The 24,367-nt window shown below is 37.8% G+C and overlaps 1 protein-coding gene across 6 annotated transcripts in view; it reads left to right on the top strand.

Moving 5' to 3' along the window:
- The first annotated feature begins 19,621 nt into the window (after positions 1–19,621).
- Positions 19,622–24,367, top strand: part of LOC124554185 (zinc finger protein 723-like) — a 97,858-nt gene continuing 93,112 nt past the window's right edge. For all 6 annotated transcript variants that reach the window (XM_047128254.1, XM_047128255.1, XM_047128256.1 and 3 more), the window contains exons 1-3: positions 19,622–19,671; positions 21,053–21,144; positions 23,065–23,151. In XM_047128254.1, coding sequence (XP_046984210.1) covers positions 23,083–23,151 — 69 coding nt within the window. In that variant the 5' untranslated portion in view covers positions 19,622–19,671; positions 21,053–21,144; positions 23,065–23,082. The remainder of the gene's footprint in view (positions 19,672–21,052; positions 21,145–23,064; positions 23,152–24,367) is intronic.

Raw genomic sequence — 24,367 nt, forward strand, 5'->3', positions numbered from 1 at the left:
CGCGCTTACTAACGAGGCGATGAAGTGATTGGACCAACTCGTCAAATGTTCTGCCTTTTATTTTCATTTCCTATGGGAACAGACTGAAAGTGCATAGTGATGTCTCCCTTAATTCACAGAAAACACAATAAGAAATGTTACGTTCTTCCGAATAAAATGGTTCGAATGGCACTGAGCACTATGGTGCTCAACTTCTGAGGTCATCAGTCCCCTAAACTTAGAACTACTTAAACCTAACTCGTCGTCGTCGGCTGATACTCGTATCCGAGTTTTCATTTCTCTCCTGAGATTTCCTTTGTCTCGGTTCACGCGTGGAAGTGTCGTTGATGGCTTTGCAATCCAATCCTAGCGTGGAACAGGCGGCCACAGACATTACAGCTGATGGAAAGTGGAGGACGTGGCTGAGCCTGGAGCAGTTTACGTCTCCGGCGTTTGTCATTCTCCATTCTTCCAGCTCACAGTTTTGAAGAGCATGTCCGACCCTCGCAGGATGAACTGTTCCCTTCGCTTCATTTCCGTTACGTATACTCTGGTCTCGGGGGAGGTCTCTTGCTGATACACTATGGTGACGTCATAACATCGACACTCGCGACTCATTCATTATTAACGATCCTGCACTGCCGCGTATGCTACCCCTGTAATCGAGTGTGTCTGCTCTGACACTCTGCTTCTTAAAGTAATGCAATGACTATTCTGAAAGTTCCGTGCGTTTATGGAAAAACTTGTTTTCTTTAATTTTACTTTCCAGTGTGTCTCATTTTTGTTCTAATGTCGGCCCCGATACATCTTGAAAAAGCAAACGGCGGAAATCTTTCCGATCGATTTTGTTAAAAAATTGTTCAAATGTGTGTGAAAACTTATCGGACTTAACTGCTAAGGTCATTAGTCCCTCAGCTTACACACTACTTAACCTAAATTATCCTAAGGACAAACACACACATCCATGCCCGAGGGAGGACTCGAACCTCCGCCGGGGCCAGCCGCCCAGTCCATGACTGCAGCGCCTGAGACCGCTCGGCTAATCCCGCGCGGCCCGATCGGTTTTAACTCTCCTGGTAACAGCTGCCGACTATACAATTATCAATCGCTCTGTCTTCTGATTCAGCAAAAGGATCACGCGAGCCCTGTAGACGACGTGTTTACACTGCTGTGACATTTATATTTCCTGTACGGAAATGGTGCCGTGATCTCATCAACAGTCCTGTCGTATGTAGCAACGGACCCGAACACGTCTTGTTGACATTCGGAATCAAGTAAAGTTATCATTTTTATAACCTCTTGTCAAGTATAATGTCGATACTCCATCGTGTTTGACAGTCGACCTTGCTAGTTTTGTGGATCATGTAGACGTTGTCTTTGTTTTATTGCCCACACTGGTGCCTCAGTATGAACATGGAAACTTTCAGCGGGTACCTTATTAAATTCTTGTAGTTGACCTACGTTGAGGCGTGAGGCAGTGTAGTGAAACTGTAAATATATGTCATAAAGTTAGACTCTGGCCAGTAGAAATAGATGACGTGTGTTTGTTTCCGTATAGTATTATTCTTGTGCCGTAGGTATGTAAGAGAATAGCAAGAGGACTTCATGTCTCCGTATTTTTGTCTCTCTGACTCAGATTCATCCTACAGGGGCGTGCTGTAAAGTAGTGCCTGCGATTTTTTTATGGAAGTTGTTAAAAGTCTGTAAATGAAACAAACGTTATTGATAATCCACGTCTGTATTCTTCGAGTCCACGCGGTGTGTGAGAAACTGTTCAGGAAACCGGAAGCTACGACCACAGCCACCCACCCACTCGGCGGCAGAGGCTGCCGCACATCAGCAGTGGCCGGCGACACAGCGCCCCGTGACTCTGGGCACAGCGGTACGGATGGGTCCTTACTCGATCAGATGTATTCTGGCCATCCCTAAACGCCTAAAGTCTTGTTCTTACACCAGCGATCGCCTCACTCTTCTTACCACAAAGAGCGTAATTTCGGTCGCTCAATAAAGCAGCTGCCAACACTTTAACACACGTGGATAATACTTTTGTACATCCCCTTATGTGGAACCTCATCATCTTCATCATCATCATCATCATCATCACCATCAATACTACTAGGGCAAGGTTCGTTGCAGCCCACTCTCCATTGTTGCCAAATTTATTCAAGATGGCGGCGCTGACGTCATCCAAGATGGCGGCATGTAGACTTGACAACAGCCGATTACATCATCCAAGATGTCGGATTTTGGTGGGAAAATAGGCCAATTGTGCTATGTCCACTAACCTAACCTCCAGAAAAAATGGCGGGAATTTTGAATTTTGGCGGGAAAATCAGTTGTGCTATATCCACTAACCTAAGCCTCCAGAAGAAAAAATGGTGGCAAGTTTGAATTCCAACAGGATAATGCATGCAAAACCGTACTTGTCTTTATTATTATTAATGATTATTATTTATTAACATTCATTATCGTTTATTGTCATTTAAATAGACCAATTGGGCTATGTCCACTAACCTAAGCCCCCAGAAAAAATAGGCCCCAAATTCAAATTCCAACAGGATAATTCATGCAAAACCGTACTTGTCTTTATTATTATTCATTATTATTGATTATCATTCATTATCATTTATTATCATTCATTATCATTTATTATCATTTATTGTCATTTATTATTATTTATTATTATTGACCTGCCTCCACTAGAAAATTCCCTCCAAATTCTAATTCCAACACGATAATGGCTGCAAAACCTTACTTTTGTTTATTACTATTCATTATTATTCATTGTCATTTAGTAACATTCATTATCATTCTCTGTCATTTATTATCATTCATTGTCATTTATTATCATTTATTATTATTATTATTTATTATTATAGGCCCACCTCCACTAGAAAATTGCGCCAAATTCAAATTCCAACACGATAATGTTGAAACGGAAATTGTTGTACCGTCCCAATGTTTTATTAAATTGCTAGCACGCAGAAATTATTAGCAAGAGTTTCTTCTCTTGCAGGTAATACCTCAGCTGGTGTCCAAAAGGAGAGAATGGACTAAACAGGGTATTTATTGAAATTTTTCTGTTGTGTACCACGTTACCCATTTTCCTTTCCCTTGTGCGGCCTGGATGGCATAAATGAGTGAGTGGCTGAACTAGCAGAAAGCTTTAGGCACATATTGTAACACTGCATGAATAGTCGTTCTGTGGTAGGGTAGTACCAACCCCCCAAGCGTGAACAAGTTTAGCAGAGACCAAGTTTGCAGGTCAGGGCAAAGATGACAGGCAGGCGCGCGTATTGGCTCTGTCAGGTTGGCGCGCCACCCCCACCACGTTTGTAAGCGGAACGGTTAGGCGAATTCGGTTGGAAGAGCACTTGTTCCTGGGTCGTGGTGCTGGACAGACATGGAGACGCAGCTCACGTCTTGGTAATGTTAACATAGGTATTAGATTGTCTGAAATCTGCTCTGTAATGAAGTCCAGATGTTGAAATCAGGGGCGAAATTACCACTGAACCCCATAAGGGAATGGATTTTCTTAATTTACTCGAATTTGAGTAGACCTTGCGTTAGTGTCTTGTTCAGGCAACGCACCATGTGCCTTAAGCTCACTGTCACGTTATTGCTCTGTGCTTAACGAAAATTCACTCATTCAATGTATTTTCATCTGCTCTTCCATTTACAGTAATATTTTGGGGATTTTTATTTATTTTCCATATGTTTTCTTTGTGAAATTGCTTTCGCGCCACGTAATCGGTTGGAGCAACCGCCACAGTGATAAATTGTAGTTTCATGTGCCTTAAGCTCACGGTCACGTTATTGCTCTGGGCTTAACGGAAATTCACTCATTCAATGTATTTTAATCTGCTCTTCCATTTACAGTAATATTTTGGCTTTTTTAAATTTATTTTCCGTATGTTTTCTTTGTGAACTTGCTTTCGCGCCACGTGGTCGGTTGGAGCAACCACCGCATTGATAAATTGTAGTTTCGGTCTGAAAATATGTTGTACACGATGAATAATCGTACGATAGTGAGCGAGTGTAAAATAGGAAGGAATAATCGTGTGTGTCCATATTTTTTTATGTTTCTGTTGGCCACTGAAACTTCGCCATGTGGGTTGAACAGCATTGAAGTGATGTTTCTTCTGCACCTCCATAACGATTTGATTTGTTGGCGATGTTGTGCATTAAGTAAAATACTCGTGCCAGTAGGAAAAGTATCGGATTTTAATGCCCACTGATTTGATAAAGATTTGCGAAATACTCTTCCACCCTGACCTAGTTTTGCTTGTATTGTCTTTGCGGAACTTGTTCTGAGTAATCTATAGTAACTGAATGTAATAACCGAGGGTATAGGTATGATTGTGTGGTTGTATAGAATTACATTGAATCCAGGTCTACGCTCCTCTGTCTCATTCCATAATTACGTGGCGAAACTGAACCATGTTAGCTAGAGACCGGTTATGATGATGTACACTGCAAGAGAAACACGACTAGTTGTTGAAATACCATCGGTACTGAATAAATATCAATTAATCTCTACCCTCGACTGATTATTTACTCTTTCCATCGTAAAGAATAGGTGGCAGTCAGTGCCACAGTCAAATTCTGTGTCATGAAAGCAAATAAAAGCTGTATAATGCCTATTACGCCCTGTATAGGTGCCTTCTGTAGTGGTTCAAAAAATGCGTTATCCGTTGCGTTCAAACTTCTACTGGTTCGTAAAAAACCTTCCGCTAGAAATTATTAATACCCAGCAATAACTCGCAGGGGCCAGTAATTTCGTGGACCACACGAATTTAAGAAACCATTTACTGCAGACGGTAGCTTGCAGGAGCGGTAGGACACGTCAAAGCGACGGTAATCTACCTACGTAGGTGGACTTATGCAACCATCAGTACTGGAAGGTTACGTTGCGATTTGTACATACTTGTCTATTACTCATACGTAAACTCATACTGGCCATTACTATGTACTTGGTTTTCATTTTAGCAATTCACTATCACCAATAAAGCGATACATAAAAGTGAATAAAAATACACACGAATGAGGAAACATGAAAAGATGTACATAGAAACACATATGTGCTCATTAGAGAGCCGTCTTCCCACTGGAAATTCATTTTATTGAATAACGTTGCTTGTAAAAAGAAAAATAGATACCTTTGGTTTCAATAGTATGAACAATTTATAGTGCCTAAAACTGAAAAACTATATGCTTTCGTAACATGAAATTTCATGTTCTACAACTTTGATTACGTTTTCCATTTGGAGTAGGCATTTTTGAGTTACAGGAGTTGAAGACGATTTTTTAGACAAGTTGCTAAAAATGAACGAACTTTGACAACTTACTGCAGCCAGATGGCTACACCGATATTGGCATTTCTACATCTACATCTACATCTATACTCCGCGAGCCACCTTACGGTGTGTGGCGGAGGGTACTTATTGTACCACTATCTGATCCCCCCTTCCCTGTTCCATTCACGAATTGTGCGTGGAAAGAACGACTGCTTGTAAGTCTCCGTATTTGCTCTAATTTCTCGGATCTTTTCGTTGTGGTCATTACGCGAGATATATGTGGGCGGTAGTAATATGTTGCCCATCTCTTCCCGGAATGTGCTCTCTCGTAATTTCGATAATAAACCTCTCCGTATTGCGTAACGCCTTTCTTGAAGTGTCCACCACTGGAGCTTGTTCAGCATCTCCGTAACGCTCTCGCGCTGACTAAATGTCCCCATGACGAATCGCGCTGCTTTTCGCTGGATCATGTCTATCTCTTCTATTAATCCAACCAGGTAAGGGTCCCATACTGATGAGCAATACTCAAGAATCGGACGAACAAGCGTTTTGTAAGCTACTTCTTTCGTCGATGAGTCACATTTTCTTAGAATTCTTCCTATGAATCTCAACCTGGCGCCTGCTTTTCCCACTATTTGTTTTATGTGATCATTCCACTTCAGATCGCTCCGGATAGTAACTCCTAAGTATTTTACGGTCGTTACCGCTTCCAATGATTTACCACCTATGGCATAATCGTACTGGAATGGATTTCTGCCCCTATGTATGCGCATTATATTACATTTATCTACGTTTAGGGAAAGCTGCCAGCTGTCGCACCATGCATTAATCCTCTGCAGGTCCTCCTGGAGTACGTACGAGTCTTCTGATGTTGCTACTTTCTTGTAGACAACCGTGTCATCTGCAAATAGCCTCACGGAGCTACCGATGTTGTCAACTAAGTCATTTATGTATATTGTAAACAATAAAGGTCCTATCACGCTTCCCTGCGGTACTCCCGAAATTACCTCTACATCTGCAGATTTTGAACAGTTAAGAATGACATGTTGTGTTCTTTCTTCTAGGAAATCCTGAATAATTCGATGCAAAATATAATGCTCCTTCATTTTGCTAGTAGTGAAATTCTGAGTAGGATGCATTGTGACCGAGTAATAGGTGAAAACCCGAGAAAAGTACCCACATTTTGTGGTTTTCTGTCCACCTAAATTGTCTTGAGGGTTTTGGATTCTACATGCTCTCAACTATATGCAAAAGATGATAAAAATTAAATATTCTATCTCAGCTTTTGGAAGCAAACAAACCCCATTACGGACTAATAGAGATGGAATTGCAGCAGAATAATGAACAATTAGATTATTAAACTAACAACTAAGTGCAAGTCAGGTCAATAGTTTGTGAAACAGCCGAGTCTCAGTATAGAAATAAACTTGTAAATACTTTACATGTACTGTTACAAAACCTACAGCAGTTCTCATTTCACAAGACATCTATGGTTCTCAATAATTACATTATTTCATTCAAAAAGCCTCGAGTCGCTTGAATATCGAGGCAGACATTGAATTTTACATATTAATCATATGCCAAAACACTCTCGTGCTATCATTTGCCAAAATCTTGTTTCGATATCTCAGACCATTAATGACGTACGAGGAAATTTTGAATAAGTCGTTCTAGTTTTTCACTGACACACGAGTTCGTGATGGAGCGCTTTACATACATTCTATTATCTCGAGATTGGAAACAGACAGCGATATACTTCCAAGTTTAAAGAATGACTCAATATATTATCTACATTTAATACACAGAAACATGTAATCTGACACGAATCAAACACAGGTTCATAGCGGTACCTATTTTTCACTGCAAACTAAGAATTTCTTGAACAGTTTACCTACTAGCGAAGTATCACAATAAATATAACCATTAACGAAATGCTAGATGGTTCATCATGAAGCTGGCGCATTAAGCTATGAGATGCGCGAGAATGAGCATTTACTACCGAATAGTTTCTTTAAAATCGTTTCAGAAAGATCGCAGATTGGCCGGCTTGAGCGGCAGTTAAGCGAGCCGGACTGGTTCTGCACCGAGTAGGTCTGTACTGCCATTACACTGTGGTCACCTGCTCACCCGCCCAGCACACACTCGTAAACTGTAATTCCCTCCACTTACTCTGTAGTGAAGTGTTGAGAGTCGCCACTTTTTTTAAACGCACTTAAACTTCAGGTTTCCATAGTGTAAATTTACCACAGTTTTCTGTGATTAAATTTTCATAAATGTAATAATTAAACAAAAGCGATATTTTGCCAACAAACAATTTGTTTCAGGAAATCAGTCTTTGTACTGATTGTTTCGTATCCTACAAATAGAAACAAATAAACGAGCATTTAGCGGCATAAATCATGTGTTTGGTGAAGCATCTTGTCTGTATGGTCATCACAACCCACTGGATCATATTAAAGTCGTCGGCAAACGTTTAGTTCTGAGTAATTAAGTGTATAACATTATATCTGTACTTTTGATTTCTATATGTAGTGCCATTGTTGCTGAAAGGTCACGTTTGATTTGATTTCATCTTTTGGTATATTTCAACATGCCAGGAAGGAGAAACTGCCAAGAGAAGGTGAGAGTGCTCGATTACAAAATGAGTGAAAAATAATTTACTGGTTTCAGTCTTACTTCTGTCTCGATGAAAGTGTGTCTAACATTACTGTATCAGTTGAGTGAATTACTTCCTTCATCGACAGCCGCTTGTCGAAAAAAGCCACCCCATTCTCACGAAGTTCCAGAATTCCTGCAGATGTGCGTCAGTTCCTTCATCAATAGGGAATACATGCCATCACCTTCCTCCCTTCTACCCAGCCTGGTTTGAACCCAACAATATCTGGCTTGTGCTCTTCATTATACTCCCCTAATCCTAAGAGTGACAAACACTGCCTGTCCAGTAGCTCGAAAAACAACTGCATCCTCCATGTGCATAATGTTGTAACAGTGCAGTTCAGACAAACATATTCTTGTGATGCCATATGTCATAACTAAAAACAAACAGTTTAGCCCATAATTCAGAACAGAAATAATATAGTTCCATGATAGTTACATAAGAGAATAACAATTACTTAATAAATAATAATAACAAGAAATGCAAACAATTACTTAATAAATAATAATAACAAGAAATGCAAACAATTACTTAATAAATAGAAACTTCGAGTTCTCAGACATTTTTAATTTGAATGAACACCTTGACAAGAAATCAGACAGCCCACCTCAAGATTTGCACATAATTACCATCTAGTGTGAGTTCCTGGACTTACACTAGGACTATTCTGTCTGCATCATGTAATTAAGTGACGTTAACCAATGTGCAGTTCCAAACATGTACGCTTGGGGCTCTGCTGCATAGGCTTAGTACTACATATTTAGGTACATCATGTAAAACAGGCTTAAAACCATATCACCTACAAGCGACGACTTCAAGCGACTACAAGTGGAAGACAGTTTTTGACAATGTTGGTTTTCAGTGATTAAGCCACATTTTGTGTGTCTCAAAAGGTGAATCATCCAAACGACATTAAAGAAGAATTTCGTGGTTCACCTAACATTAACGTCTTTTGAGCCCTGTCCTCTTCAAAAGTTTACAGACCACTTTTCTTCCTGGAGAAAACTGTGGTTTCGTGTACCTACACACACGGCAGCTGTGGCTTATGCCCTGAAGTACAGCAAGCAAGTGAACAGTTCATTTTGCAACAAGACGATGCTCCACCTTACTTTCTTTCAGACATTTATGGCTATCTCGATGCCGAACTGCCTCAGTGTCGAAATGCACATGGTTCCCATCGTGACCCTCTTCTCCAGTGGCCCCCAGGGTCACCTCTCTTAGCTTAATTTGATTTCTTCTTATGGGGTTAAGTCAAAGATCACCACATTCCTGCTTCCATTGTCACTTAATTTGGAAGAGTTGAAAGGAAGGACTAATGTGGTCCCTGACAATGTAAAACTGCCTTGGACAGAGAAACGGCCTTGGACAGATTTGGAAGCATAGAGAACATAACATTATGGATAAAATAGAAAATTCTGTTTCCAGTTCTTCAGAAGGATGAGAAATGCACTGAACTCTTCCTAAGACTGACATGAAAGAACGTGAGAAACCAATTTAAAAAATGGATTGGTCTTGTATGCTGCACAGTGATAAAAATTTCTCTGTATTCCTATCTGATAGTAAATACATAGCAGATGATGTGTATATCTGACACTGAAAAATTTCACTTGAGTACTAGTCACGAGCGGCATGACACCAGTATATGATGTAGTCGAGAACTAGATAACCTTAGGGTACTGCTAATTATTTTGAGCAGCTCGAGCTAATATGAAGCTAAAACATTTTTATTCTTTCATTTTTCTAAAGTGCGTTTGCGGAGAAAGACGTGTTCCCCTGAGTGGCATGTGGCAGAGACCAAGTGAACTAGTTGTGACATGTTTACCACAAGCAGCCAGAGATGCTAAACAGATCTATGAATTTCGAGTCAAAAGATTCCAACACGTCCTTCACTCTTTACGTAAATGTAAACAGTGGCGTAAATGTGCACTTTTGCTAAACGTTAGGGATTTTAACAACTGATTAGCAGCCAAAGAGTGCTGTGTAGACAAGTTCCACAAGGTGCATTTTAGTTGTGTATGTTTTTACTTGTGGTAAATCTATCTGCAATGAACTTTTTGTCAAGCCTGTGTGGAATGTGCAATCCGATCTCTACTCAAATGTGAATAACACATGAGTGATGAATGCACAATGGAACATGATGTAGACCTGAACAAGTTTTTAATGGTCTGAAGGTGACCAACTTAGCTGTTGAAACTGGTAAATAAAGAACAGGTTAGATCGAAATCTTGCCTATAGACTATTTCTTTAAAGTACGTAGAGATCTATGATTCTCATTTCTCATTATAAGAAACTTCAGAGAAGTAATGTGCCAGTTTAAACTTAGGGAACAGATGTATAATGAGCAGGTTACTGGAAACATGTGGTGAAGTATCACAAAAGTACCATCAGAAAACAAATTTTGTGAACAAAGAAAACAAAAATTTTGTACACCTGCTTGATATGTATTTATGTAGAAATCGATAACTGGCTGTAGTACCTTTTCAACATAAGGAAACTTTTGAAAGTGGAGTATTCTTATTTGAAATTAGCAAATTAGAATAAAAGTGATTGATGAACTTTTGTCATAGACTTTCTTCTACCAGTATAAAGCTTACAGTAAACGCACAATTTAAGAAAACACACAGACTCAGAGAGGAACAAAGCACAAACTGAGTGTGACTTTACCTTCTGGATTCCTTCCTGGACTTTATTTCTAAACTAATTTGAAGTAAAAATGTGAAAATGGGCAGTTAAATATTCATCTAATGCAATTTGCACATTTCTTTAACGCAATTATTTTCTTTCAACATCTAACGTTTTCTGTCATTGTTAGCACTTTTTAAAAAGAGGACATTTAAGCTTCATTTGGCTTCTTATTTTTTTCCTGAGGATCGCAGTTCCATGTGACTTTTCAGTGTAAATATGTACATTACTTGTAACAATTATTAACATGATATTTACATGAAATAATTGTATTTTGAATGCTATTAATCGCTTCCTGAAACAAAATTAAATCAATCCAAGAATAATAATAATTACCCACAGTTGAAAATGCATACAGTTTCTGTTATTCCACTTGCTGTGGCATCACATTGGTTGCAAGTCACTCCTGCACCCCACAGCAGTTAAATAGGAGCAAATATTAAAGTTACTCTGTAACGAATTTGGAATTATGTTTTGTGCAGGTGCACTTAAAGACACTCTAATACAATTCATTTGCATTGTTAAAAACTACACTTAATCTCTCGAATATCGTTCATTTCCTTTATTAAAAAGTATACTTGATCTGAAGTTATACTGTCACCAGAAACCTCCTTACTTCCTTCCTTGAATCCACTAGGTCAGTGTCTAACGCTTTGTACTCTGTAATGGAGACATAGGGCATCTGTGTACACTCATATTTAAATCGCCATCACCTGGTGGCGAGTGTGCCACAGAGAATTGCACTCTTTGTGGAAACAATAAGGTCACTGACCAACAATTAGGATATACATTAAAACAAGAAGTCCACTTTCTTGCAAGCATATTTACATCAGCATTACAATCCAAAACTTTTCATTGTGTGATATTTTTTGAATCTCTTCAGGGTGGTCTGTTTCCATATCATTTTACTCGAATTGTTCTCAGATGAATCACTGTCATTATATAGACTATTGACATGGAAATCGTTGTTGTTCCGGTTTTCACTCTAAGATTTCTGTAAAAGCTCTACAATCTCTACCTCAGAAAGGAATGTATATGAAGAACTAGCCATTTCACACCTACTTACTTGAACATGGTAGTTACAACTTTTCTCTCAACATTGTGGCTATAGTTCGACACTGAGTTGACACAGACTTCCCTCAATGGGAAGCAATCAAGTTCGAGAATGGCGCATGTAAGAGCTATGAAAAGCAATATTTGGAATATCGGGCGCCACTGGCCATTGGAGTGGGAAGGATTGAGAGCATTGAAGCTGCCAAACCTAAAATCCGAATATACTGCCAGTTCTGTATTTAGTTTCACCATTTGTAGAAATGAGAGCGCTAATGTATAACTACAAATCACATTCCATTAATTATACAATAATACTTACTTACTCAGACAGAAATCTTAACTGTGCAGCATATAATGGAACATCATCAACAGTATAAATGAACAATGACATGCCCACAACTGCAGTGGTCAAACGTTCCATTGCTAGCAACCCCAAATGTAGAAAGTTAATATTATATTGCTGTCAAAATACACACCACATAGTCACAGTCAGGGCACATGCTGTTTGGAATAAAAGCACCCATGATGTTGTCAAAGTTACTTGGTACTCACCAATAATGAAATCATGCTCCACATCTCTTTTTCTTTTTTTTTTTTCGCTTAAGTACAGTAACATTATTATTGTGATCAAACTTTCACAACTATCTCTCTGCATTTGAAAGAATATGTAGGATATTTTTCTAAATGCACATAAAATTAATTATTACTTTCTTTAAGTAGGCTATAATATAACTTATTTGCAATTATACAGTTGCAACATAGTGTTTAGAAATCAGTCTTTATAAGTGCCAGTTGGACTGGCAGACACACCACTTCCTGTGGCTGTAGCACAACAAACAGTACTAAAACCGACACTTTTTGTAGAGATCTTTGGTATGGTGTAAAACTGAATCTGCATATTATCCTAATACACTGGTATAAATATCAAAGCTACCAATACTGCATACTAGCTTCAGAATCACTGAAACCATAATGGCAATTGCTCGATTTACTTCTGACACTAATTAGTGTGGGTGAAGGAAAGTAGTGACAAATAGTTAAAACGACTTTGCCTTTTATGAAATAGTTAAAAGTGGCTTCACTTAAGTGATGCCACAGTAATCGGGGTGCTACAATTTCTGCGTAGTTACACAGTTTTCTATACAGCATCAGTGTCAACTGAAATTATTTAGGCAGGTATTATGTAGTAGTACAGATCGTGGCATTCGAATTGATTGAGTCAAGAGTTAATTACACATGAAAGAATATGCAAAGGATACCAAAACAGATTTCAGACAGGAATTAAATGGAAATTACAAATTCGCCATTAAAAGTATTGCCATTAAAACATGAAAACTGTTTTATAAATCATTTCTTAACTACAAAAACAAATGTTGAGTACTTCTTGAATCATGTACCAAGCTCCATTTAAAGATGAGGAAGACAAATTTTGGATGCAAACCCAGTTTGCCTGAAACTGCAGGTGAAAGATACTGGCATGTCAGCGTTATAGTGCATCTACAGTGTCCTCAGAAATACAGTTTTAGGGTACTTAAATGAGATGAAGGATGCTGTTTACAGATGTAGCAATCATAATAAAATTTCTATCTGTGAACCAATTTCGAATAACAAGAACAAATGTTGCATAGTTGTGGAGCTGCATATTGGACACTATTTAAAAATCAGATACTCATATTAAAGATGCATTATAAGTTCTAGTGAAACTGCAAATGACACTTCAATATTTCACATGTGGCATTTACCTGTCATCTCCCCAATATTTATATCATGTCCCCAAATACAAATTTTTTAATTCCGGAATGTTCTGTTGGATGCTGTTTACTATGACCAGAAGACACATTTGAAAGCTAATATTTTTTCATCCCTGCACCCAATGTCAGTTAAAAATGACAAAACATTAATGTTACTCTATAATAAATTTTGGAGTTATGCTTTGTTTAGGTGCACTATAATATAATGTAACATTGAATATCCATGTTGCTGTATTAAAAGCTAGAGTAAAGTTGAAAGTATATTGCCATCAGTAACCTTTGTTACTTCCTTTCTGAAATTCACTGGATAGATGCTCAAATGTATGTCGCCAGTACTATGATCTGAATACATTTTCCAATATTGCATTGATTTTCAACATTTTTAGAATTCAATGAGCTGCAGTAATTCAATTTCACATATTTACACACAACCAGAACCTACCCATGTACCAGAGAGCATGGATACGATACATTTCCACCACATATATTAACCATTTGTGCTCATATCTGCTATCTCAAAACTTTGACTATGAACAGCTTCGAAAGTAGGAAATTGATATATGCTTCTATTGAAATAATTTAACTAAGAACACACAGATCATGTTGTAAGAATTGCTGCGTACTCACCTTGTACTCAACCTACCAATTTCCGTGAGCAGCTGTTGTAAACACACATAAAATAAAATAACAGGTTTCTAAAGTATAATTTTTTTCATGTAGTGCCAAACATTTTCAGAAAACAATCTTTTTAGGTGCCAGATAAATCTGTACACACGCCACTCTTCTGAGACTTTAACAATTTCTTATGTTCATTGATTTAGACATAGTGATTAATTCTTATTTTAGCTTTTGGCACAACTAAATGACAACTGTAGACAGTTCCTGTGTACCTACATCTACATCTATGCTCTGTAAGACAGCCTGAAGTCAATGGCACAGGGTATGTCCAAATACCAGTTATTAGTGTTTCTTCCCATTTCATTCCCATGAATCATGAGAAGCATGAATGTTTGAACGCGTCTGCATGTGCTGTAATTATTGTAATCTTGCCCTCAGTATAACTATGTGAGCGATGCATAAGGGGTTGTAATATATTTACAGAGTCATCATTCAAAGTCGGTTCATGGCACTTTGTTAGTAGCCTTTCTCAGGATAGTTTATGTCTATCTTCAAATTGTGCAGTTCAGCTTCTTCAGTATTTCTGTGAAACTCTCACAAAGATCAAACAAACCTGTGACCATTTCCGGTGTACTTTCAATTTCTCCTGTTAGTCTTATCTGGTATGGGTCCCATACACTTGACCAATATGCTAGAACCAATCACATGACTGATTTGTAAGCAATTTCCTTTGTAGACTGATTGCACTTCCCCAGTATTCTACCAATAAACTGTAGTCTACCCTCTGGTTTCCCAACGACTAAGCCATCTCATATCGCTACAAAGTGTTACACCCAGGTATTTTTATGATTTGCCTATTCTAACTGTGACTCATTGGTATTATAGTCATAGGATATTACGCTTTTTCATGTTGAAGTGCACAGTTTTATGTTTCTGATCATTTAAAGCAAGTCGTCAGTTATTACATGCCTTTGAAATCTTATGACGATCTGACTGAAAATTTACGCAGCTTCTTTCAGGCAGTACTTCATTATGGATAACTGCATCATCTGCAAAAAGTCTGAAGTTACTGTTAATATTGTCTGCAATGTCATTAATATACGCTATGAACAGCAAGATCCTAACACACTTTCCTGGGGCACATGTGAAGTTATTACTACACCTAACGACGACTCTCCATCCAAATAACATGCTGCATGCTCCCTACCAAAAATTCCTCAATCCAGTTGCAAAATTCAGTTTTTACCCCATACAAACGTACTTTTGATAACAAGCACAGGTGCGGTACTGAGTCTGATGCTTTTCGAAAATCAATAAATACTGCATCTACCTGACTGCCTTGATTCAAAGATTTTAGTATGTCATGTGAGAAAAGAATGAGTTGGGTTTCACATGACCGATATTTTTGGAATCGTTGCTCGCTGGCATGGAGGAGGTAATTCTGTTTGAGACAGCTCATCCTGTTTGAGCTCAAAATATGTTCTAAAATTCTACAACAAATCGATGTCAAGGGTACTGGAGACTAATTTTGTGGTTCACTTCTACCAGCCTCTTACAGAGGGTGTGTCCTTTGATTTCTTCCAACTATTAAGCACCATGTTTTGTTTGAGGCATCTGCAACAGATTTTAGTTAGAAGTGGGGCTAACTCAGCTGTAAATTCGGTATAGAATCTGGCAGGGATTCCACTGGGCCCTCGAGCTTTATTCAAGTATAACTATTTCAGCTGTTTATTAGCACCACTGCCACTAGTACTTATTCCCTCATCTTTCCGGTGATATGAGGAGTAAATTGGGGCATTTCTCCTTGGTTTTTCTTTGCAATGGAAAATCTGAAAACGAAGTTAAGCATTTCAGAATTTGCTTTGCTACTCTTTGTTTCAGTTCTTGTTTCATTCACTAGGGACTGGACACTAACTTTTGTGCTACTAATAGCCTTTACATACCACCAGAATTGCTTTGGGTTTTGTGAAATATTATTTGACAACAATGCCTGGCAATTCCTGCCCATCAGTACGTGAGGTCTGCCTGGTCTGGGTTTAGCTATGTTTATTCCTTCACAGCTTCACTTCAAAGTCACAGCATCGATATTCGACGTAGGCAGCTGACAGAACACTTGACAATGTTCTGCTACAGCAGCCATTGAAAGCCTCACACAATGATCTCTTGACAGACAAATGCGTTTTATTCGGCAATTCTCTAGCTACAGCTCTATGCTTTGTTTTACATCAATTACACAGTAGTCTCTGTTTGTTTAGCAGTTTCTTTACAGTAACTGTATACTGTAGAGAGTGCCTCCTATTATGAACTGTTCTATTGGGTACATATCTATCCAGTGCATGCTCAGCTATTCTTTTAAACTTGGGCCAGCGTTCTTCTACATGCTGCTGCCCTGTGCTTAAACTTTCAGTTCCTCATTGAGATATGACACTATTGATTTTTTATCTAGTTTACTGAACACACACACACACACACTTACACACACACACACATCACACACACACACACACACACACACACACACACACACACACACACATATTTATATATATATATATATATATATATATATAGATATATTTTTCCCATGTGGAATGTTTCCCTCTATTATATATATATATATATATATATATATATAAATAAAAAAGAGGGAAACATTCCACATATATATATATATATATATATATAATAGAGGGAAACATTCCACATGGGAAAAATATATCTAAAAACAAAGATGATGTGACTTACCAAACGAAAGTGCTGGCAGGTCGACAGACACACAAACAAACACAAACATACACACAAAATTCAAGCTTTCGCAACAAACGGTTGCTTCATCAGGAAAGAGGGAAGGAGATGGAAATACGAAAGGATGTGGGTTTTAAGGGAGAGGGTAAGGAGTCATTGCAATCCCGGGAGCGGAAAGACTTACCTTAGGGGGAAAAAGGACAGGTATACACTCGCACACACACACACACACACACACACACACACACACACACACACACACACACACACATATCCATCCGCATGTACACAGACACAAGCAGTGTATATATATGCTTGTTTCAGTTATTCTTTCTACTTTGTTAGTACTCTGTTAAGCTGAATAGTGCATATCACAGTCACAATACTAGAAAGAAACATGATATCCACTATGAACAGCTAAATCTAAGTATGGTGCAGAAAGGAGTCCATTTCAGTTGCTGTAAGATTTTTTTAATGCCCTCCCTTCAAGAATTAAGTGTTTGGTAGATAAAGATCTCTTGTTCAAAAAACCTTAAGGCAGTTCCTATTGCAAGGATCATTTTATACAACAGAAGAGTCATTGAACTACAGTGTTTAACATTTCTTGTACGGTAAATTGCAAATGTATGCCCAAATTTGTATTTGTAATACCGAATATTTTTATTGCAAACATGTATTTTGTAATATCTATTTCTCTGTAACACTTATTATTTTGTAATCTTTATCTGTCTCTAAAATGTACTTTTTGTAGTAGGACTTAAGTTACTGTTTACTGTTTTTGTTTTGTAACCTCTGTATATCTCTAAAATGTATTTTTTTGTAGTGGGACCTAAGTGACTGTTCACTGTTTTTGTTTTGTTTTGTGTTTTACCATAAATTCTGGCCAAAAGCTTATAAAATTGACACATTCCATGTCCTGTGATAGTGTCACAACATGGATCACTGGAACAGATAAATTCAAAAATAATAATAAATAAAAGAAAGTCATTGCTGTCACAACCATATCATGTTCACTGATATGGACATCCTCAAAGAGGTCAGGTCTGTTTGTTGTTGCCATTAGAAACAATATATTTTCATCATGAGAGATGTTCCTAACTGTCTGTTCTAGGTAGTTTTCAGAGAAGCCATTTAGTAATGTCTCACAGGGTGTCTTACCACACCCATCACTAACAAAACTGTAATTTTCCTAATTGATTGTTGAATTACTAAAGTTCCCCCAATGAGTACAGTATGATTTGGAAACTGTTGTTGAAGCGAAACATTCTCACATGCAGCTTCTATTGCCATCATGGTGGCTTTGAGTTTTTTGTCTATTGCAACGAATTTCTCGTTAGCCTATTCTTTCGATATACTCTTAAATTTTCCCCAGAAATCTCACTGCCATTATTTTCAGGCTCAGCCATCTATAATTTAAGCAACCTATTTGTCTAAAGTTCTGTATTTCTGGTGATGGTTCTTGTACTTCCAGAAAAAGAACGTTCCCTACAGCTAAGGATCTGTAATAATGCTGCTGACAACAGGTCTTTAAACGTTTTTGGTACTCCAGAATGTGCATCACACACAAGACAATTTTATGAAATGGAAACCTAATTACAGTGATGGTGCTTTGAAATTCAGTCAAAAGAATGCAGCCAAATGACGCAATTCACTGGTGGGAATGGTAAGTGGAGTAGAAAGTAGAATCGAGTTGAACTTTATGTCGCAAGATAAATGTTACTTAATTTTTGCGATGTAACTGAGCCGGCCGCGGTGGTCTCGCGGTTCTAGGTGCGCAGTCTGGAACCGTGCGACTGCTACGGTCGCAGGTTCAAATCCTGCCTCGGGCATGGATGTGTGTGATGTCTTTAGGTTAGTTAGGTTTAACTAGTTCTAAGTTCTAGGGGACTAATGACCACAGCAGTTGAGTCCCATAGTGCTCAGAGCCATTGGAACCATTTTTTGATGTAACTGAAAACTGTGTCTTTACTCATTTAACTGTGGTGTCATTCCAGTATTCCATCATCTAGGGTGTCATATTAGTTGCACATATGCACTGGGCTTAAATCATGAATGAAGATTCACTACAAACTATTTCACGTACAGCACTATTCACTTAAGAAAACTCTCAGACATGCACTTTTGTTCATGTTGATATGCTCTGAAGTTAGGGATGAGGGATTCTCTGAATGCTAAAGTTGTATAAAGCATTGCTTTAATTAAATTTGTTTAAAATCTTATAGATGGTTCCTTAAGACAGTATTAAGCTGACAAATCATGCATTCCACATTACACTTCAAGCCATGAGAGTCTCTGTTTTCGTTAGTAGTATTATTTTTAAAATTTAGTAAGTACAGCATATATTTTTCGCAATATTGTTTTAGTTGAAGCTTTGCAATATAGCGGATTGGGTGAACAATGTTTTTGTTTTTTAAATTGTGTGACCATAGTATCCACAAATACTGTAGAATTATTTGTAGATTTCGAAACCATACTTGCAACTATGAAAAAATTAATAAAAAACACACAGTTTCCCGTACGACTTTCATGAAACAGCGAGGTGGCGCAGTTATAGCACAATGAACTCGCATTCCGGAGGACCACGGTTCAAACCCGAGTCCAGGCTTCCTGATTGGGTTTTCAGTGACTTCCCTAAATCGCTTCACGCAAATGCCAGGACAGTTCTTTCGAAAAGGCACGGCCGACTTCCTTCAGCAATGGGACCGATGATTTCACTGTTTGGTCCTCTCCCCCAAATTAACCAACAAATGACTTTAATTTTCTCCTAGCAGATATGCAGCTCTGATTCCAAGAATGTTAGAACGACCTCCTTAGTAGGTTCCTTCTTCCGCATTGATTGACTTTGACCACAGCAGCAGACGACCGTAGAGTTTAGTAGTTCGTGTCATGCGTTTGTATCATGGAGGTAAAAATAAGAGGAGTTGTCATGACGTCACAAACTTGAAGCCGATCCAAGAGAAGGTCCGCCATGTTAGCTACCCCAAAACATTCGCTTCTGGTGGTTTGATTCCGTGTAGTCGTGAAGTGTTTTGATAAAAAATGCCGGCTTGCGTCGCTCACGGGTGTACTAATCGTTCTGATTGTAGTCTAAAGTTTAAACAAACCACATTTCATTCGTAAGTGGACTTATTTAAGTGCTATTTTCTTATATATACTTGAAATTCTGATGCATTGTAAAGTTTTACAGTATGGTTTTATTTCTGTGATTTAACTTTAGATTTCCTATCAATCCAAGGCGAAGAGCTGTCTGGAAGTGAGCATTACACTTGGTTTTCACTGTGTGGTTATTCTGAAGTAACTGAAAAGTCCTGGCAAGAAATATCCTGGAAATGGGGACTAATGTTTTAAAATGCAATAATTTAATGTAAAACTAATGTAACTACATGTAGTTAATTAAATCTTCAGTAAAATGTGTGGAACACCTGTTACAGTGGTTAAATTATAAGTACTTAAATGGTTACATATTTGTTAAAGCAAAGTTCCCTATCGAAGTCCAGGCTTAAATCAATACATTAATCACTGTGTTGTCGTGTTACCCTGTAAATTTCTGTTCTTTGCTACAATGAATGTCATTTGGTAGGTACAATTTAAAAAGAAAGCAGATGTGGAAATTGCAATGGGCCTGACAATCTTAAATTCAGTTCTGTTCCTTCGTAATTTAACGTATTTTTCACTTTGTTGACATGACAGCTGGCTTGTTTATATCATCGCTGCATACATCTATGGGACACCAAAGGAAATAAGGTAAGTTTCTTGCAAACGTGAACATTTAAAATTTGCATTTGACTTGAAAATGCAACGAATACAAATCGGTGCCTCTTAACTATCAATCATTGTTTTTGGAGTTCTGGCTTTATCAATTATCGACACAAACACAATGAAAGTGAATAGAAATGGATTACAAAAGCACGCTTTTCATAGCACATACGTCTCTTCTCGGTTATTCTAAGTGTATAAACAAAAAGGAATTACAGTACTGAGGCAAGAAGCGTAACATTTTTACGTATTACTGTATCGAATACGCATTTAAGACCAGAAAAACGTTTGAAGTTGCGTCCCTTATGCTGTGTTGTTCACTAAAACCGAGTAACATTTACTATATAAAACAAATATCACGTGCACACGACATAAATAACGAACAAGAAGCAATTGTAAACACTCGTCTGCTAATGTTTTGGGGGATCCAAGATGGCGGCAGGCCTCGCCCACTGGCTTCAAAACAACTTACAGCGCAAGTCTGTAGCGCCATCTCCCCTTATTCTACCTCCATGGTTTGTATGGTATTGTGTTGCGTTTTCTGTGTAATATGTAAGTGATTTGATGGTGGAGACAGGAAATCACGGAAAGACACATATTGAGTGTGGTACTAAGTCAATACTTAATTTTTATTATCATTACAGCTAACTGCGTCGAATGAAGTAGTTTGCCAATGCCTTGTAATGATGCTATAGTAACTGTTCGTACAATTATAATATTAGTTTAATTTCATTTATTGGGCACATTTGAACGATAAGTTTGTTCCACATTTAATTCTTGTATCATCCTTGGCGCTTCTGGTTATGGTTTCAGATAGCCTTAGTATTTCGTAAGTAATTATTTCAGGTTATGTGTATCAGAACCAAACACTTGTTATTTTCAGTGAGCTTGTGTTTCCGCATTGCGAGCAGGAGGTGACTAGTGTTTAGACAAACATATTAGCGCACATTACGTACCTGCGCTGTTCGGCAATTACGAAGAACACCAGATCGACGCGTGGGTATGTAATGTGCTTGCTGTTTTCGTACTGTCCGATAAAATTGCTAAATGTTTCCCGTGATTTAGCAAAAGAACCGCCAGATATTTTGATGTGTTGTCTGTAATTACCGGAAAAGTGTCTATATGCTGTGGTGGTTAGAGAAAGTGAAGGTCATTGTGAAATACTTTGTCATGGACGAAAAAAGGCCCTCATTAAGTTCACACACACGCTGCATTCATATTGTTATATTTACTTGTATTGTGCATGCGAAGTTCGGTAACAATATTTGTGAAGGAAGGAATAGGGACAGTAAGAGCTCACTGTAATCTGATCTGTAGTTCGCCCGGGTTGTAGCGCAAACAGTTGTACTGCCGATACATCAGATTCGTTAGTATACGTTAATACAGAGTATCAGGGATTGGTTATGTTGGTATGAAAGAGAATGCTGTAGAGGGAATTCATTACGTTGCGTTTTCCGTGGATTTTCAATGTGCCTATGTGCTCCATAGTTCAGTAAATAGTGTTAACTGCTGTTTGTAGTAGTGTGCACGTTTCAATCTGTGGAAGGATATGGGAATGTAATTGACTCTGTAAGGCCTAATGGGTATGTGTAATTGCCACCGACAAAAGCATACGAAAACCACAGAACATTGTCATGGGTACGCTTATGAGAAAGTAATTTCACTAAGTCTTGTTAGAGGAATTTAATCGTTGTTAAATCTTGACAGTCAAGAATCATTTGTTTTTCTATGCAACGTGCAGGCAGCAGTGTGGGTAAAGATTGCAGCATTGCTCTATATTGAGTTGATAACGTTGAATATGGATCACTGTATAAGAAAACAGTTTTTAAAAATACATACTAAACTGACTGAAAAAAAGAAAGTACTGTCTGTATGGGTGGATTTTCATGTTCTGCTTTTCTGAATACCATGAGCAAATATGGGTTTATAGATTGATTGAAAATGCAGCCAGTATGATTGAGAAATAATTCTTTTCTGTTCTTGCATATGTTGTTAAGAACATAATTATAAACCTCTTACATTATTCTATATATTAAGGAATTTGCAAGATACATTAACAGGCTTCGATATAGCTCAAGGCTAATTTTAATCTTTTATTCTTCATATGTAAAATTGTCTACAGTAAATAGATTTGTCTGGTAAATTCACTTTATCTTAGTTGCTTCACATGACACTTAGAAATTTATGTGGAAAAAGAAAGTCAGCTACCATATTCAGAAAAAGACTGATTACCACAAGCAAATGCTACTAAGTAACAGCAGTAACTGAAAGTCATTTGTTTCCACTGTGTGGGGGTTTTTCTTTTCTCTCAAATTGAGTTTTGTTTACCATTAATGACACTGAGGCTTCAGAGCCCTCATAACCAGCAAGTTGTAAATCAGTTCATTTTGTCAGGTTCTTTGTCCCTCAGCCATTTTTAAATTTTTCATATGCATCGACTCATTTGCTGCAGCCAGAAAATACTGCCTGTGCACTATGTCGAATAATAACAATGTAAACATATAACTTTTGCTTTCTTGTTTTTCAGTGGCTTAGGAAGGCAATCATGGACTGCAAGGGAACTAGTTGGGTGAAAAAAGAGAAGAGTGAAATATATGCTGAACCAGAATCCTTGGTAAATAGCTTCTTGTATTTTTTACCATTGTTTCATTAATTTCTTTGTGCAGTGTGGTGTGTAAACAAGCAGATTACATGTCCTGTTGTTTGTCAGATGAAAAATTTGGTATTGACTGTTGGTTTTGCTTCTTGACCAAACGAAGTTGTGAGTGTTGGCTGTGCAACATATTTGCAATGGATTGGTGTCTTGTAGTATATGATGCTGCTCTCTAATATTTAATATGTTTCAAAATTTCTGCAGCTTAATGTTAGTGTGATGTTGGCATCCCAGTAGTCAATGATCACATGTTTGCTGTCTACTAGGAAATTGTCAAATGTTCTTGAGTTGTGACATTAGCAATCACTTGTTACAAATTAATTTTCTGTTTTGAGATTTAGTTCGGTGTGTTGTTAATGTCTAGATTTGTTCCTTTTTTAGAAAGAGGTATTATTAATGGATATGATAAAGTAATATATGAGTGGACTCCACTTGATAGAGTGCAGATGATTTAGCTACTACTGTAGATCAGTTGAATGGTTTGCTGGACGAATTGATCATATGCTATATGTGTGGTCAGTTTTTTTAAGTTGACCAGTGTTGCTTTCTCAGACAAGAGGGATATATATGTGGATTTATTGCAAAGACAATATTTGGCAGTCTATTCGTCATGGTGCATGATGGAGAAATCTAAACTCACGACCTACAATATTTCTTTCCTGGTGTATAATTTTTGCTATTGTTCATCTAATTGGTTTTATACCCTCAAAGTTATTGTTAGCAATACTACCGTTCTTGATCTGTTTTTGTTTTGTCAGTAGGTATTCAGAATCTATTAAACATAGGGAAATGGTAGGGGACCAAGAGTTGTTGAAATCCTTTGAGAAGCTTAAATACTATTAAATGAAACAGCAGTTGGTAGTGTAATGTACAACCCTAAAAAGAAATGGTGGTAATGCTGAAACTAAAAGGAAAAAAAGGAGTGTTATAGTTTTAACTACAGAGTGTTGGAATGTTTGCAGTGCTCTTTAACCAGTAGATCTTCACATTACTACTCTAAATATTTAGTATCAAATAAATTACTTAAATCTGAATATAATCACAGAGTTAAACTGTGTGGGCTCAAGTATGACACGTCTGTAACATACAACATATGCTTACAGGTTTGGTGATCATAAAAGAAGTAATTATAGCAGAATGTCACTGTCAGCGTCAGGCAAATTAAAACATGCTGAAG

Source organism: Schistocerca americana, chromosome 11, assembly GCF_021461395.2.
Source record: "Schistocerca americana isolate TAMUIC-IGC-003095 chromosome 11, iqSchAmer2.1, whole genome shotgun sequence".
Classification (NCBI taxonomy): Eukaryota; Metazoa; Arthropoda; class Insecta; order Orthoptera; family Acrididae; genus Schistocerca; species Schistocerca americana.